Below are 17,922 nucleotides of genomic sequence, written 5' to 3'. Positions count from 1 at the left end.
TTCCCCAGCTGAAGAAATGCAGATACTGTGTTCCTGTCAGGCCATGTTTGTACAGTTCATTTGTCCTAAGATGTAATCAAAATGCTCTTTACTTGCAAGATTACAGTCTATGCATCAAGTCACTTTGTGTCTTGGACTTGACAAACATGTTGTTTCTACCTCAGATTAGAGCTTTTAGTGTCAGAATGTCCAAACTACTTGACGCTAGCGCAAGCAAAATGTCTTTGATATCCATTCAATTCACTGAACAAGGCAGTGTGCTAATCAGCAGGTTTAATATGGTGTACCTTCAAAGCAGATGAAACAATTAACTAAAACCTTTATGTTAAAGAAATCAAAGCAGGGATCTTAAGATCCAAAATCAGCTGTTTATAGTTCAACTGAAGTGAAAGGTTACGGCATGATGGGCATCGCAGGATAACCTGTGCAGTCTGATTTTACCATTGTGGAAGCCAAGAGTGTAAGAAGTACTTGCAGCCAGGCTGGTCGTTGACACCGAGCCATAGCAAGTATTTTTTCTTTCTGAAAAAACCTAGAAACCTAGACACACAAGGCATGTAGACCTTTTGTGTATTTCTAGTTTCCATTAACCTTAAATGGCAACGCCTTTCCCAGACAATTAGCTTGCAATAGCAGCATGCTAATCTAATAATTGTCTCTCTTATTAGACGAGACATGGTAATATTCTTTAAAGTCATTTTGCTCCTCAAAATAGAATTTGCTCCTCTGGATGTTGTAAATCGGGCTCGTTCACATTCTATTTCTGTCTCTCTTTTAACTTGAGCCCACGCTTTCATGTATCCCAGTTCGTATTCCTGCAAATTACTTCAGTAGAAAGTTGTCCAGTCAGTTTGGCCCGCCATGTTTTCATTATTGTGTTTTGTTCTGTTGAATTTGACTGATGTTGTTTGAGGAGAAACATGCAATAACAGGAGATGAAAGGAGCTGGTTCGCTCTGAGGTATTGGTATTCAGTGTTTCTCTCAGAGTGTGTTTCCTTACGTGTGCGAGTTGCTGTATTTATTCATAATTGAATTGAATTAAAAAGTAAGAAGAAGCACATTTTGTAGTCTGCTCTCATTTCTACATATGGATGTCTTCATCCTGTCATCATACCTAATTTTTGATGATGTATTTTCACTTGTGACATTTGTGTGCTGAGACTTAACGGCAAATATCTGTTCTAATGTCAGTTATGTGCCCTCACTTTTAGATTTCCCTGTCACACCTTTCCATTTATCACCTCCCCCAAACAGCCTGTTTTTGTTCTCCTATTTTTGGCTCTACTGCAAATATCACTGCATGTAAAAAGTAAAAAAACTGCATGTTCTCACCCAGGTTTGTTTAGTCACAAAAGCATGTCAAAATTGGCTTTTTGGCTGGATTTATAGAATCAACTAAAACAAGAACTCCTATACTTTGTTGTCTATTTATGCAACCATGACTTTTATTCTCCTTGTCCTTGCCCTCTCCTTGTTTGTCAATGACTTAAAAACTAAAATGATTTCTGTTAATTTGGTGGACACACTCTTTACTTTGCAGATTTTCAACCTTTAGTTTTGTCCCAGGAGTGTGTGTTTTCTGTCAGTTGTAATTTGCATGTAAAATAAGGGCGCAGAAGCAGCTGTGACAGTGATGAAAAGTGTCATTTCCATGACAAGAAATATCTCCGGATGGTGGAAATATTTCTGAATTGTTTTTTTTACTTCAGTTGCTTTTTAATACAAATGCTCAACCACCGCAGCAAACAAAAACTCCAAATGCGCTGTCATGTCGAATGTGAACGGCTTTTCACAGCAACAGCTAAGAGGTCATCCAAGTTGCTGCTCCTGGCATAAATAATTAACACATGCGGTTTTGCAGCCACCGAGTTTTACATACACATGAAATGTAACTTTAACATTTATTTATCTGAGGAGAGTAAGAACTGTGGCTCGAAATGAAGAGTGAAAAGCAATAGAGATCCAAGGTGTTTGGAAAGCCTGAACCAGTCTGTCAGGGCTTCTGGCTGAACAAACACCACCCTGTGGAGAGATTGAAAGTGTTGCGTTCTCTCTTTCACTTAGTATCTGTCTCTCTGTTGGTCCTCGGGGTGTTTTCAACCACTTTGCCTGTCAGTAAATCTCTGTGTTGTCCTGTCTGTCGTACCTGCAGCTCCGATAAAACACAAATGCACTGCGGCCGTGCACTCCTTAAAACACTTAATGTAAACTCAGCAGCCTCTATTTACCTTTTTTTTTTCTTGTATGTCCAAACCTGCTCTAAATACTTTGCTTTTCTCTCTGCTTTCTCAATAAATCTTTGGGAGCAGTGAGTCTATATGGCTATAAATCAATGGATTACCCTGTTACTATTATTCTATTTCAGCCCTTTAGTTTGAAGACTTGACTTTTAGATGAGAAACATTTCTGGGTGCTGTTGTACTCTTGTGCCACATCTACAGTGGCTTGGTATGTATGTGGCGGAATTAAAAGATTTTCATGAATTCCCATGCTTTAATAAATTGTGAAAAATGGGGAAAAAAACAAACAAGCTTTTGCATGTTGACACAAGCAGAGATTTCACGTGCAGTTATCACAGATGGCCTGTAGGCAAGCATCTTCTTGGCCTATAGTTACAGTCTGGAAATACATTGTCATGTGAGTGATAACATCTGATAGTGGCCATTCAGTGGGTTTACAGGAATACAAGTTATTTTCATTTTCACGTGATTTTTTTGATCTACTATTTACACATGGTAGATGCAGCATCAACAGTAAAAACTATGTTGAGTTACTTTAAAATGCGTCCATGCACAGCTCTTAGTTGACTTAAAACTGTGACTCTGAGTTTCTCAGAAAACCCGCTCTGCTGTTTTCTGTGAGGATTCATCCGTGACTCTGTGTCCTAATTATGGTGATGTGCTCTGGAGTAAACGAGGGTCTGACTTATCAAGCAGCTTTTGATTCATTGTGCTGTGACAGTGATGACAGGCATGGATGACTTCCGCTGTAGTTTTTTTCTGCTTGTCTCCTAAATTGAGCTTAAAAAAAAAGAAGCCATATGGTGCCAAAGCCTGGTCCTGCTCTTATCTTGTTGCTGCTGGATGTTCAAATTAAAACACAGTTTACGCTCAGAGTCATTAGGGCATGCTACACATTTCTTAATTCTGATAGCGTGCAATATTGTTCGACATGAGTCACAATGGTTCCACTTTTGGAGGTCAAATTGAGATAGTGCTGAGTTGTAAGAGTTTGTCTTTTGTTTAAGTGATGACACCATGAAGGATAACTATGCATTTAGTCTGAGGATTTCGGTTTTTCTTTATGTCGATGCCATCAGCCTTGAAGGCATAAACTGTCCCCTGAATGTGCATCATTTCTTTGTCAGTAAGTCACTTATCAGTCGCCCTTTAGGGATTGTGCACTGATGAGTTTGTATTAAACAAATCAATTAGCAGCAAATGTAATAAGTAATATTTTTTTCTGGTTGCAGCATCCTCTTTCTATTCTGTGAGTCTGTGATGATTTGACATTTGTCTTTGTCATGTTTGTATTAAACTGATTCAGGCTTTGCTTTCTCAGTTGAATTATCAATCTGTGGCATATCAACAACTATGACTTGTGGAAATGTTTATGTATGTATGTAGGGTTAACAGTAACGATTACTTGAGAAATGCCATTCAATAATTGGAATGATTATTTTTTGCTATATATTAGTTGAATTCTTACCTCTTGAAAAAGGAGCGCTGTAATATGATGCTGTGGGAATCTTTTTCCACAATTCCCCTTACCCTGACATCTCTGAACCCCCGGCTAATAATGATTCTGACCAAAAGCTTTTGTCTCTTTGCACATTGTGGCTTTTTCCAGGTATAGAAAACCTTCTACTTCTCAAAGATCAAAATTTCACGATCAAATTCAGATAATATTCTAATGAGTTATTTTATCCCTTCGTTTGTCTGAAGGCCTCCTTTATCCTTCCAGCATTGCAGATACATTTTCAAGCTATGTTTCTTTCAAGAGATTTGGTCCACAGGTTTGTTTGCGTTCAGAATTTGCATCGACACACAGCTGGATGCATGCAGATGGCCTTTAATGGTGACGTATACACGAAAGAAATTCCTGGGAAAAAAGAAGGACAGGAGATTAAAGGAGCAGAAGATCAAGACGGACATGAACAGAGGGACATTGATTCTCTGATGGATTTAAGTATTTTTGCATGTGCGCACCACAGCTGACACATGCAAATACACACTTGCAAGAATTATCAAAGTGTGGTTCTGAAAAATGTTAGATGTCAGCTTAATTTTAGCTAGAATATGTGCATGAACTTCTGTCTGAGAGAGTATTTAGGTTATTTTTCTGTATTTAATTCCTACCAAGAAATATTTCAACCTGGACAAACACTCTGCATGCTGTCAAAGTTTTGCTATTTTGAGATGTGACCTTGCAGATTTTGATAAAAAACTAAATCACAGTTTTTATGCCCTCAGTTAGTCTGAAATGAGCTTTCCTATATCTTCCAACTTTTTCAGATCTCTTGAATAAGTGGCATTTATTTTTGCCTAATTGTAGTATGGCCACTAAGAAATATGAAATATGGATGGATGTGTGTTGAAAGGTCATTATTAACCATTCTTAGAGTTGATGGAAATTTTTTTCCCTCTTTTTCATATATGTCCAAGATAAATGAAGACTAATCCATTTTTTATCTGATACGCGGACAAACAACATTTTACCAAACATGAATAGCAGCTTTATTCAAGCTTAATGTCAGCAGAGATGATCAGCAAAGCTGATCACCATTTTAGCTGCTTTATTCATCTTAAATAGAATCAAAAATAGCAGCAACTAGCACCTACTCTAATTTTTTACTATTTTAAATATTGCTTTAAGTATTGATGATTGTGTTGGTGATGCAGGAAAAAAAAAATTATTTCATGTATCTTTGCAAAACATTTCAATAACTTACTTCTGCTTCAGATGTTTATACACTTAGCAGACACTTTTTTCCAAAGCAGCTTACAGGTAGGATAAGGGGATTTTGCATAAGTACCACTACACTATTCAGTACCCATAAATCTTCTGACTCCCGATAAGCAAAACTGACACGAATTTCTCCTGTAGGCTGTGCATGTACTGTTCCTACCAGGACAACTCTTACAATGATGAGGTTTACCAAAACTATCTCAACTACTGATACGACGTTACTCCTACTTTAAATGGCTATGGCAAATTTATTTATGTGACATCAATGTGCTTTATATAGAAAGAAAACAGGCAATATAAAAAATACTGGTGCTTTACAACTGTTTGTAGTGCTACTGTTAATACAGTTGATTCTGTCTTACTGCTACCCTCTGGACCTGAAGGACTGGAGTGTGGAACAAAATAAAATCCAATCAACGTGAGGAGACATTGTCCACTGTCCCAGCCTAGGTAGCTGAGTGTTGAGCAGTTGCATAGAGCAAATGGAGCTTCTAATTTATTCACATGGAACAGAAACACTCGCTAATGAGGGTACCTGCCCATGCCCAGGTTTTGAGAATAATTAAACTCCATACAATTCACTTCCCATATTCTCAATACTGGGCCACTGAATTATATATGTTGCAGCATTATTTCTAACTGATGTGCCCTGGCATCATTATGAGTGCCTGCATGGTCATCCATTGGCAGCCGGCTCTCTGCACCATTTCTTTTCTGTCCCTCTGACAACGCCGACTACTCTCAGAGTATTGTGGCCTTGGAGTCTTTGGCTGCAGTTGTATCGGGATACTGATTCCTCTGAGAGTCATGTTTCTAATGTGCGTATGTGTGTTTGTGTTGGTCACAATTGTGCCAACCAGCACATAAGTTTGCCAGCTGGACAGTGGCAGTTGGACCTGTAGACGCAAAGCCAAAGACACTCACTCACATGCTCATTCCCACATTTACATGCACACACAGTAACATGCTGGCACACTAGTGTAGATTCTTCTGCCAGTCATGTAGATTTGATATCATGTAATAGAGAGAACAGTAAAAACCAGTCCAAAAAACAGCATCAAGGGAAACACACTCAAAAACTTAGTCCGTTGGTCCCTAGATTACTAAATATAGGTTAATCCGAGATTAATTGCATAATAGCCTTTTTTGAAGAGGGAGTTTAACAACTGTCCATATGATAAAAACAAGATCTTTTAATTGAGAAAATTATTCATTATTCTTGATGTGACATTACTGTTTTTACTGTGTTTTTTGTCGCTCTGTGGGTCACGCTGCCTTTGAACGCCACAATTCCGTTGAAGAAAAATGGGACACACAAAACCGCTTCCACCTGTGTGACTGAAGTTTTTCACAAAACAGGATCATTATCGCTATGATTTTAACAATTGCTGTTGAATCTGACCAGAAGTGACCACAGAAATTAGCATAATTGATTTCCATCTGCCACATGTTTTAGGTGAGCTCCACTCTGTCATATTCATCAGTGCACAATGGTTTATTTTCACGTGCTCAGTTAACTTTGTAGAAACTCGACACCTAAACAAAGCGATGGATTTGGACCATAGTGAAGAAGGTAGCAGTTTGATTCGGTTTGATAGTTAGTGGTACTTATGCGAAGTAGAGTTAAAAACAAGGAGCAAAATCCATCGAAAATCTATTATGTTACACATAGTTACACATAAGATCTCTATGTGTAAATGGTTGAGAGTAATACCAACTGTACAGCTGGTCATAATTTGATGCCGAGAAACTGTTGCGCCATTTCATGTCTCCAAAATCAACTGGATTAAAAAGCTCAAACAATTTGGACCCAAGTGTCACCTTTCTGTACCCTTAATAAGACTTCTGTGAGCAATCAGTGTTAAACAAAAACACTTGCACTTTTATCCCCCCTTTACCCATTTTGTCTCTTTTTTCTCAAGAACAACTACAAGCACAACTATAAGCAACTATAAGCACAAAGACAGGGACTGTTCTAACTAATAATAAATAAAGGCTGTTGGTTTCATGAAGCAAATAGGAAACAAGAGCCCTTTCCTCATTTGCACAGCATTTGTTTCCTGTTAATGATTATAATAATTTGAATTTGACACAAAGAGCAGTAGTAGCCTAGTAGCAGCAAGCCAGCAGGGCGGTGAGACACCACTGTTATTTCAGTTGTGTTGCCATGGCATTTGGCTCAGGACTTCACACTATCCGTCACGCCTTTTTCACTTTGAGTTTCTGTTGTTTTCTTCCTGTGTTTCAAAAATTGTTCCGTTCTTTCTTCTTCTGTTTCTTTGTCTGTGTTTGTTTCCCAGCAGCCATTCTTCAACATCTGACACTGAAACACTTGTATTTCATGTCCTTCCTTCCTTTCCTTCCTTCTTTCTTATCTTGTCCCATCTCTCTTTCACACATCTTGCCAGGAAACATGGTTGTGCCACATACATTCTCCATCTGTTTCATGCATCCAGCCTTTTCCGTATCAGAGCTAAAACACTTCAGTGAGCATACTGTGCTCTTGGATTTCAGGCATTAAGTGCTTTTTGCCTCGCTTGTTGGGGTAATGATCTGCAACACTGGTGCTGAGTAGTGGCACTCCAATAGATGCTGGTAAAAGTATTGTTTCTTTCTGTGAAAAAACAGCACCATCAAATACTTTTTCTGGAATCACTGCTCTTGTGTTTTCAGTCTGCAGTTACTTTGATCAGCCTGCTAAAAAATGCACGCTCATTAATGAAGATCCTTGTTAAGGTTCGTTTGTGTGCACACACGTTGTTTGTCTTACATTACACCAGAAAACACTTCCTGATTAGAGATACAGTAGTTTCTCAAACAGTTCAGGGCTGCAAACATGCTCTAATGTGGGAACAAAGCAAACGGCAGAGAACGTGTGTAACAGAAATACAGCCCACAGTAAATGTAACTTCAGTTTATTCGTATGTAAAAAGAAGCTTTTAGATCATCTTACTAATGCGTATTTTGACAAATGCACTATGTATACACTATACAATGCTGTGAAAGAACATCTTAGCTGGACACGTGAAATCAAAGTAGTATTTAGAGTGATATTGAAAATAACTCCTCTATATAAATGTAGGGTCATATTTGCACCAATGGTTGTGCTGTAATTATTCATGATGAACTATGAATTTTCCAGTTAGGCAGCTAAACAAAAGCCCTCAGTGAAGAGGAGAAGACTCACAATTCAAACGGAAATTGATTTACGCTCCCGAATGACTTATTGTATTGCTGTTACTTCCAGCTTTAACTCCACGTTAGAAGGTTTGGCTGACTTTCATTCTTGAGTTTATGAACCAAAGCTGAATCCTTTTGAAATTCTCATTTCAGACGTGATCAGACTTCTTGTACTGAATGATATATTGTCTCTGACATAATTCCAATCAATAATATATATTAAGACCATTAAACATCCCAGTTATAAACTAAGATCCTAACCAGCGGCTTTACCCTCTGAAATAGCAACGCAATCTGATTCTTGAGAATATCTAGAGGTTGTAATTGGAACATGAAATACAAGTGTTAGAATATACAACATAATGTGGAAACAAAACAATGATAACACTGTTAACAAATACTGCAGTTAGATGTTAGATATATTAAATCTGAGCCCCAGGGTATAAACTGTCATTCATTCCTTAACAGGTAATAATTTGCTGATCCAGTATTTCGGTGCAAAGAGTCTTTGTTAACAGGAGTTTTTCAGTTAGTTGAGATGTTCTATTCCTCGCCTCGCTTTTTAAACGAAGCCAACACACCAGCTCATTTGCATTAACAAGCTTTACTCTCTCTCATTAAAAAAAGTTCCCATAGCAGACTGTGGAGTATTACTTATTCTTCCAAACTCTCTGGATGATCTAAGGCTTTCAAAACACCCATTAACCTTATGATCTTCACTTTATCTGGTTCACCGTTGTTGCATGTCTGTGCAAAGACCAACATGGGCCCTGCTCACAGTGAAACTCCATCACAGCCAGCGGACAAGAGGTCAGAAACTGCACGAGCAGAAATGACACCAAAACTTGTCTCAGCCTTAGTGCACCCTCGACAAATCACCAGTCCATAACATGACATAGACAATTACACTAGTTCACAGTGAGTCATACAGTCAACTTTAAGTCACAAGATAAATCAAATTGCATCTCTAGACTGTGGAATGAGACAGAAGCAGCGTGAGCATGGAAACTCTACACAGAACGGTTCAAGCCGTGTGAATTTCTGCTTCTCATTCAGTTTTCGGTGAGGTGACGTTATGCATTGTTGACCTGAAATCTGGATCCATTGCTTTGCTTTGCTTTTGTAGCTTGTGGTAATATGTTGAGAATAGTTCAACTTCACAAGCAGCAGCAGAGGCCAATGAAATTTCCCTAACAAATCGTGTGTCTGATCTCACGACCGATTGTCACCACGCGGCAAGCCTGTCCTCCGCCAAGCGTTGCAGCATCGCTTCCATGTGAATCCTTGTTTATTATTATTTAATCTGCATCGTGTTGGAAAAAATATCAATGACTCTTATCTGAACAGACACATTTGTGAAACTGACGTTATCTAAGTAAGCAACGAGGATCAAATCATGTCAAAATATTTTAGGAACTCTTATCAAGGTCTCTCTGAGCTCTTCGAACTGTGGGACATTTTCTTTTACTCTTCTTTTTTTCTTTGAGCTCATGAGGAAACTGTAGACAGCAATGATTTTGATACAAGAATCGACCCGTTTGACATGATCCGAAACTCGTGTTTCGTTTTTGTCATCTGCCTTTCATTTTCCAGGAACATGGCTTGCAACAACAAAGCTATCAGTTTGTGGATGTCACAGACCTTTCCACGACCCTCTGTGCTCTCTGCCAGTGAGCTTTGACTAAACAGCTGTTTACCTTTTATCTCGTGTGCACGCTGTGTTGTGCGTGAATACACACCCACACACAAAGATGACTGAATGTTCTTACATGGTGAGGAGATTCTTGGATATCAATAATCCCTTGATCCGGCAGGCACAGACACATGCACACTCACGTGCACACACATCCAGGATTGAACACAGCCTTTGCCACTAATGATTTCCTCAATCCTCAATAATGACTTCTGGGAGGAAGTGAAAAACAAAGGAGGATGCTAACAAAAAAGGACAAGCAGACAAAGTAAAAACATTGTATTTTTCCTTTTCTTATTTTTTTTTCCTTCTTTCGTCTCTCTCATTCCATCAAGTATCTTTTTTCAAGTGTCTTTTTCTCTTTTTCATTCAAAGTGGGAGAATAGCAGTTATGGTCCGGAGTTGTTATAGGCATTTGGAATTGATGGAAGGATAAAAGGAGGAGAGAGTGAACAGGGTAGTAAGATTCAGATACCAGATATATCGGTTGTTAAAGCGTCTATGTCAGTGGGAAACAGAAGGAACACTCTTCCTTCCTCTTTTTCTCCCCTGTAACTCTCTTTTCTTAACTTGTTTCTATCAAGTCAACAAACTTTCATTTCTTGCTATTCCTGAGGCCAAAGAAGAAACTCAATTATAAACTTGGTTCTCCTCTCAGAAATCTGACCAGCACAGCTTCAGCTGTCACTTAAGTAACATGAAGGCTTAAAAAGTGTCAGAACAGGACTGCTGATTAACAGCCAGCCTGTTGTGTGGTTTTGCACGGTCAGATGGCCTGTGCAGTGACTCTGCAAGGACACGACAAGTCATGGTGTTATGTGCATGAACTCAGACTTTAGGGAAAGAGGAAGAAAGTTTTCTATGTAAAAGGCCGATGAATGAATTTGAATTAAATGTTATTTTGATTGTGATCCACCACTCTTGCATAGGGAGATGCATTTATCTTTGATCTATTGGTGAAAAACTGCATTTGTAATTACTGAAGGTGCTGTGTTCTTTGTTGTTCACTGTGCAGTTTTATGCAGTTTGAGAAAGTTCTTACCCAATACAAGAGTTACTTATAGAACCTTATAAATATATTTTATTTTCAAATCGAACCCATTGAAAGGAATCAAATTAGGTTACAAGCCACAGTCCAAAAATTAGCACGAATGGTCTTTTGTTGGTTACAGTGTCAGCATGATGCTCCAACAATTGATATGCCCTTCACCATTCACACTCTTAGCCTTTAACCCCAGCTGTGATTGAGACAGATGATAACACATTAACACACAGGCCACATATTTCAAATGGGGTGCTACCTTGAACAGATTAAACTTAATGCGAGGAGCATTATGGGTAGCAGCAGATGGACCTATTAAAAATGGTAACGATTTGAGCTAAGAGAGCTTGACAGTGACAGGTAGGGTGGCAGAGATGTGAGAGCTGTGTGTAATAATTCATCAATCTTTCAGCTTTGATTTATGACTTCAATGGTGAGGAGAGCAGAACAAATCAACACCACGAGGAAGAAAAATAAGCAAGGAAAAGGAACAACAGTCGATGAATGGGTGCCACATAACAGAAAGTCCCAAGAAAACACCCGAGCGCTCCCATTTTTATCCTGTTTCTGCTTCCCTCTTATTGAGTCTGACCCAGGGTGAATCGCAGCCTCAAACAAGCCCACTGGCTGTTTGTGCTTTTGTGTGTGTGTGTGTGTGTGTGTGTGTGTGTGTTTAATGTGGTTACTGCCTCAGGTGTGCTCACACTTAATTGTGTCAGTACATGTGCAGCTAACCTAGCTCTAAGATGTAGTTCATCATTATTGCGAGGGGGGATATCGTCTGTATATGTGTGTGTGTGTGTTTTTATAACTGTGTATATTTGTTGACAAAGTAGTGATGTATCCCTCAGTGTGCACTGGTTGCCCTAGAAGGGGGATCCAGTAGTATCGTTATGTTTTACTGTGATACCACACAGACAGGCATGAGATGTTACATATGTGTGTGTTGAATAATTTAAATTCTATCAACATAAAACACATTACAACTCCCACTTACCATTTCCTCTCTCCACCAACATTAGCTCAATCCCACACTCTCCCTTTATTCTGCTCCTCACACAAACAGGCATATTTTCTTCCTGTCTCTGTTTTACCACACTCACAAGCACACACTTCTACACACTCATTTGGTCTAATTTTCTGTCCTCTACATGTTTCAGACCAGCACAGTCCATGAAGTCATGTAGAGAAATGGTGAGCGTACAGTCCCTTGTACTGCTCCTGTGCTGCTAACCACATTCTCAGACAACAAACTATGAGGTCTTTGTGAAAAAGTCTAAATTCCAGGCAGTTGAGGAGGAATCTAACTTTACTTTCTGGAGCTCCTCACATAACAGTGCAGGTTAGCAGGTTGTATCGAAAGCGCAGAATAAATCAAAGAGTACGATCTTCGCAATACTGCTGTTTTATCCAGATGAGAGTTGGCTTGTTGATGCAGGTAGATGATGGAAGCTAAAACTGAAACCCCAAAACAACAAATGCAAATAGATCAGAGATATTAGGTATTGGAATGAGACAGAAAGTTTTCCACAGCACTGGAACTTTCTCCTGAATCAGGCTGTTGTCGAAGAGGTGCTGTAATGTCCCACAGAGCTGTTTTGCACTGTGGTGTGTCAGCCTGACACTATCTGGACTTGCAGCCTTGTTCAGTCTCTTCAGCTTCTTCTTCACTTGTATTTCCAGAAGATCAAATGTATAATATACCACTACAAAAAAAAAACACTGTTTTATTACAGCAAGCACAGTTACTGCTGAAGAATCACAGTGCACTAAGACTCACACAATGTTCTCAATGCCTTGCTTTGGGTTTATAATTTACCTTGAATAAAGCATAACTTACTGTAGATGTCAGAATTATCACAGTTCTGTGTGCTTTCTAAGAATTAGGGAGGCAGAAATATTAAAAAAAATACAGCCTTTATTTAACTAAATCAAAAACTAAAGGTGCTGCAGGAGCAGGTAATCCATCTATGTCCATGAACATCAGAATCTAGCAGTACAAAGAAACAGCAGCACAGCAACCAGAGCAGGAACAAAACCTGGATGTAGACAAATAAAATGGCAAAGGACAAACAAAAGCAGAAGGTGGGCAGACTGATGGAAGGGCTTAAAGGTAACTACCCAGATAATGAGACAGGTTTTGTGTAAAAACACTCAAACTATCTAAAAATTGCTTATTTTATTCGCTGAACTTGTATTTTCTGCTTTTTTAGAGAACAAGCTTACTGACACGACAGAAAAACCCTGTGTTCCTCTTACTGTCTCATCTCAGCGTGAGAGAGAAGAGGAACAAAAACAGCGAAACAAGTGTGGAGTGGATGGCGGATGATATCCCGCCGTGGTCAGGGAAGATAACTGTTAGAACTATTTGCATTCAGCTCTTGTGGTGATATGAAGAGGCATGTTATTAACATGTAATCTTGTTGTAATCGATCACACTCCTCATCTCAGTGCTGTATATTGGAGGAAACCTTTCAACACGAAGCTCATGCCAATGCTAAGTGGATTATCTCCTCTAGGTGCCTCGTCTGTGTTTCTCCTCTGCTTTGCAATGCAATGCCGTAAATGTTGGCAATCTCACACATATCGTGCAACACAAACTATACAGTACCTGCCAAAATTATGTTAACTGTAGGCTGAATTGATACTTCACTTTTAACATACTTGAACAAACAAGTGAGGACATTTTCTGGGCCTTGAAGGCCTAGACAGTGAGACTTTCTGAAGTTAAAACTTTTGGCCTATAAGATAAATGCTGTCACATGTCATCACTCCCAAAGATGTGGCCAGGAGGCACTTTCCTCCGCCTACTTGTAGGTTCAGAAGCTCCTATCATGGATTTTGGTCAATGCTGTATATACTCTTGCTGCACTTTTGTTGTTGTCTACACCTGATCAAGCAGAAACTTTTAGTTTTTGAGTTAATTAAACGTCCTCAGTCACATCAATAATTAGAACCTCGGTTACCATGGTAGCTGTTTTTTTCTGTTTCTTTTTTTTTGTCTCTGCTGGTTGGGAATCTTTCATGGCGTGGCTGAATACCCTGTGTTGTCCATTGCACACTATCTATTGGGCAATCGAAATCCATTTAACACCCTCAAACAAATGCAAAAAAACCAACACTCCTATAATGGAAAACAGCGGCTCAATTTGTGAGTCAGACTTGAGTCTTGAAAGCAAAATGCCACCACCCGTCTCTCCATCTCTGAAAGCAGAAAGAGTCATTGTACTTGGATAGTGTAGAGGTAAGATTACCACCTTTCATGTGGGTGACCTGGGTCCAAATCCCCTGCCTGAAAGGTACTACCTCCAGTGGGGGTCCTCAGGCAAGAACCCTTTACCCTGCACGCCTACCAGTGTTATTTGCTTTGGATAAAAGCGTCTGACAAATGCATAAACATACTTGTACTTTCTCAATACTTATCGAACCTCGGGGAAGAAGGGTACCTACTGATCTGATAAAGCAGATAACATCCATTTAAAGGCGCGATTATACCAGAAACAGGTACAATCTCTTAATATGGACTGGTTTGCTTTAAGAATGCCCCATCCTTTAGCAGAGAGGGTGTGGGTCTTCATATGTAGGTCAGAACTTTGTAGTGCCATTTGTTCTTTTCTGCAAGGAGCTGTAGTTTTAATGGCTCAAGCAGAATTATTTTTGAGAAACAATTTTTGATGCAGACTAGGACACATTTGATGACTCCGGGAGCTTTTATGGCTGCAGTTAGCGGGTTTGACTCATATTAACAACGGTGCCCATCCTCATCGAAATGAAGACAATGTCACCCACTACAGCAGGGTGACACATTTATTTGTTTGTATTTATTTCTAGAGAAGAATGGAGCTTTATGTCACAGTGGAATGAGCTTTATTGTAAGTTTTTGAAACATGCAGTACTTCTTAGTGGGATGAATCCACCACATGGATTTTTGTTTCATAAATACAGAGTGTCAGTTCTTTAAGAATCTTTGCCAGTGGCAGTCAAGTCTAATTATGACAACCAAAAAACGATTGGTTTCATACTGTAACATAGTATATCTGACATAGTGCAGTATCGTCTTGACAGGTAAATAAGGGATTTTTTTTTTTTGATAAAAATGCCACTGACAGGAATGCCTTTGTGCTTTCAAATGATTCCCTTTATATCATGTTTTATTTTTCCAAAATAGATTATGCATCATGACTTAGCTACTTTGTTGCTGGTGTGACAGTGAAGAAAAAAAGGTGAAACAAGGGACAACGTGGACTAATGAGGGATATTTTGTGGGTCCAGAGTCTGACTTGTTAAATTTGGGGTTACGGTTTCAGGGCTCTGGCTGCTTGTATATTCTAACGATGCCAGTTCTCAGAGCAAGGGAAATATATTTATTGTCCGGTTTAGAAATTTAAAGCAGACCCGTCTTTTAGATGAATCTGAACACACAACCTTGAGTGCATACACACCAATCCATAGCTATTTGATCTTCCAGAACTCTAAGGAAAGATGGATAGATTTGAAGATAAAAACAGATGCTGTGGCTTTATTACTGATCAGTGTAATTACCTTTCATGTTGTGTTTATACTGACTGACTTCAAAGTCTTTGTTTATTTCTTTAGCAATATATGATTTTCAAAGCCTTTGCATGTTATTAAATGTTGCATTATGCACATGTCTATCCCTGGAAACCATTATTTCTGCACATAATGCTTTGATATACGGACAGTATTGCTTTGAAGCTAAAAGCTGTCTCTGTCCCTCTTTCTGTGCATCCCTTGTGTCCTCTCTTGCTTTTATTCCTTCCCTAATTTGTTTTCTCTATTCCCCCTTTTTTCATCCACTCCTTTCTCTCTTCGACTTCTCATCTCGCTAACTCTTTCCTCTTTTGTTTATTTATTTTTTTCCTCAGTGGGGCGTTTGTTGATTGAGTTCAGTTCCCAGATGACAATGGAACGAGTGCAGAAAGAAAACCCCAACGTCACAGAGGGAGGCCGGTACACGCCCCCTGACTGCCGGCCAAGATGGAAGGTCTGTGTACTCATCTCTGTCTGCACATTTTACGTAAAAAATATGTAGATGAAATAATACAAACTTAATTACTCAACTTAGTACTGAAGTATTAGCTTAAAATGACAAAGTAAAACAGTTAAATTAGAAATTTTAGAAATTATAAAGTGATTTTAAGCTCGTTCAGAAAAAGTTGGTCAGAGTTTATGAATATTTGTACAATTATGATATATGAGGCTAAAACTACTGGGTACAGAGTCGTTGTTTTAAAACAGAAAGACAAACTAGTAGGTTGTCATAGTTATGCAATAATAAGTATAGATTATAATCATGGAAGTAAGCATTTCCTGGTGCTAAATCAGAATTTCAGAGTAAAGTCAAAATCTAAAATATATTTTTATACTTGCTACAGTAATATAATTTGGACCAATTTGGACTTTCATACCACATCTAACTTTGAATTAAATTATTCCTTTTCTTGGCAGAAATGAAGAATCATCTATTTTTCTCTCTAATGCATTCTTTTAAAAGAGGAAAAATAGCCCGCTCTGGATTTTGGTTACTGTAAAGTGGTTTGGAAGGCAGTTTTTCACACCCTTAACAAATACTCATTTGGTAGCTACAAAGTCAAAGGGTCTCATTGATAGATTGGAATTAAATTATGGGAGATGGTCCAACATTGAGTGATGACACCATACCCAGCGACTCTGAAGCAGGTCCAATATAAGCCATTTCAACATAAGACTGCTTCTTTCTTGCTTCTTGCCTGCAATACTTGGGTGTACAGATAGATACCGGGTCCACAAAAAAACTTTAGTCAATTAGATAACCTGCATTTTATGTGACGCAGGCCACCCTGCTCTGTTTGTGAAATATGGGGCAAGATCACATAGTTAGAGGAAGTGTAGCTTATTCTTATGTAAAAGATTTTTAAAAAATGTGCAATAGCAAAAGAAAAATCTTGTGACGAGAAAGATTTGTAGACGTCTTGTATTTTCTGTTGAGCTTACGTCCTGTTCCCTGTTCTTGTTTTTACACCTGGATTAGTTTAGCTAATCACCACCACCTGCCTTTTGATCCCTCTGTATGAATACTCCTTGGTTTTACTTTGTCCATCCCTGAATCCTTGTCACCACTTTCACTGCTGTGAAATGAATCACAACTCACAAAGCTTTTTAAAAGGCTACCTTTGAGTCTTGCCGAAGTGAAGTTGTGGCTATTTGTGTTACAGATAGATCCAAAAAAAAGAATTGCACCTGTCATATTTTTTGAAAGAGAAGAAATCCTACTATTTAAGCAACCTCAAAGCAACTTTCCCCGAAGGAAAAAGGCTCCTCTAAAAGCAGAGACAACTGCTGCAGACAGGAGTCATTTTATCAGTTGAAGGTACTTTGTTGACCTGCAGTCAGTGCATCCAAAATCTTTGAAGATGGAAACCAAGAAGAAACCTCTGACATGGATGGTTGCCATTTGGATTACTTTAAAACTTTCTGGCTGCTCACTGTGGTGCTCTTGCTCAGTATTGGACTGATTTTTGAGGTTTTTTTATCTCCTCTAATTGTTTCAGGTTTAAAGAAGTGCTGAGTTGTTGTTTTTTTTTCAGTTTTAAGTTTGACTTTCTTCAGGCTGCTCACCTTAGCGAAGACACAGCCGTTCTTATATATGGAAACCAAGCCCAATTGCTGCAAATCTTTATTTGACTAAAATTGCCTTCAATTCACGTTTACTGCCTTGAACCTTTACCGATTGTACTTGGCTTATTATGTTTGCTACTGATGATTCAATTAGATGGTTGATAATGTGACATGTGATAAGATCTCTATATATTTTTCACAGTGAAATACAGAATAAAAACTGGTAATAATGTCAAAATGTCCCTGTTGTTTAGGTTGCCATCATCATTCCGTTCCGTCACAGAGAAAATCACCTGAAGTACTGGCTCCATTACCTCCACCCAATCCTCAGACGGCAGAAGATTGACTACGGCATCTACATCATCAACCAGGTACGCTGGCTGAGGGTTGAAATTCTGAAAGGAAACACAGTAAGGGTCT

General features: G+C 38.8%; 2 protein-coding genes across 2 annotated transcripts in view; both read left to right on the top strand.

The window, feature by feature from the left end:
• Positions 1-17,922, top strand: part of LOC140268344 (protein THEM6-like) — a 138,045-nt gene that overhangs the window by 197 nt on the left and 119,926 nt on the right. The gene's annotated exons all lie outside the window — the stretch shown is intronic.
• The window catches only part of b4galt2 (UDP-Gal:betaGlcNAc beta 1,4- galactosyltransferase, polypeptide 2), a 167,004-nt gene that overhangs the window by 67,877 nt on the left and 81,205 nt on the right, over positions 1-17,922 (top strand). Inside the window, exons 3-4 of the mRNA XM_072363148.1 lie at positions 15,771-15,889; positions 17,757-17,873. Coding sequence (XP_072219249.1) covers positions 15,771-15,889; positions 17,757-17,873 — 236 coding nt within the window. The remainder of the gene's footprint in view (positions 1-15,770; positions 15,890-17,756; positions 17,874-17,922) is intronic.

Source organism: Leuresthes tenuis, unplaced genomic scaffold (assembly GCF_036924035.1).
Source record: "Leuresthes tenuis unplaced genomic scaffold, fLeuTen1.0.hap1 SCAF_14, whole genome shotgun sequence".
NCBI lineage: Eukaryota > Metazoa > Chordata > Actinopteri > Atheriniformes > Atherinopsidae > Leuresthes > Leuresthes tenuis.
Note: the sequence above shows the minus strand (reverse complement) of the source record. Positions and strands in the feature narration are given on the sequence as shown.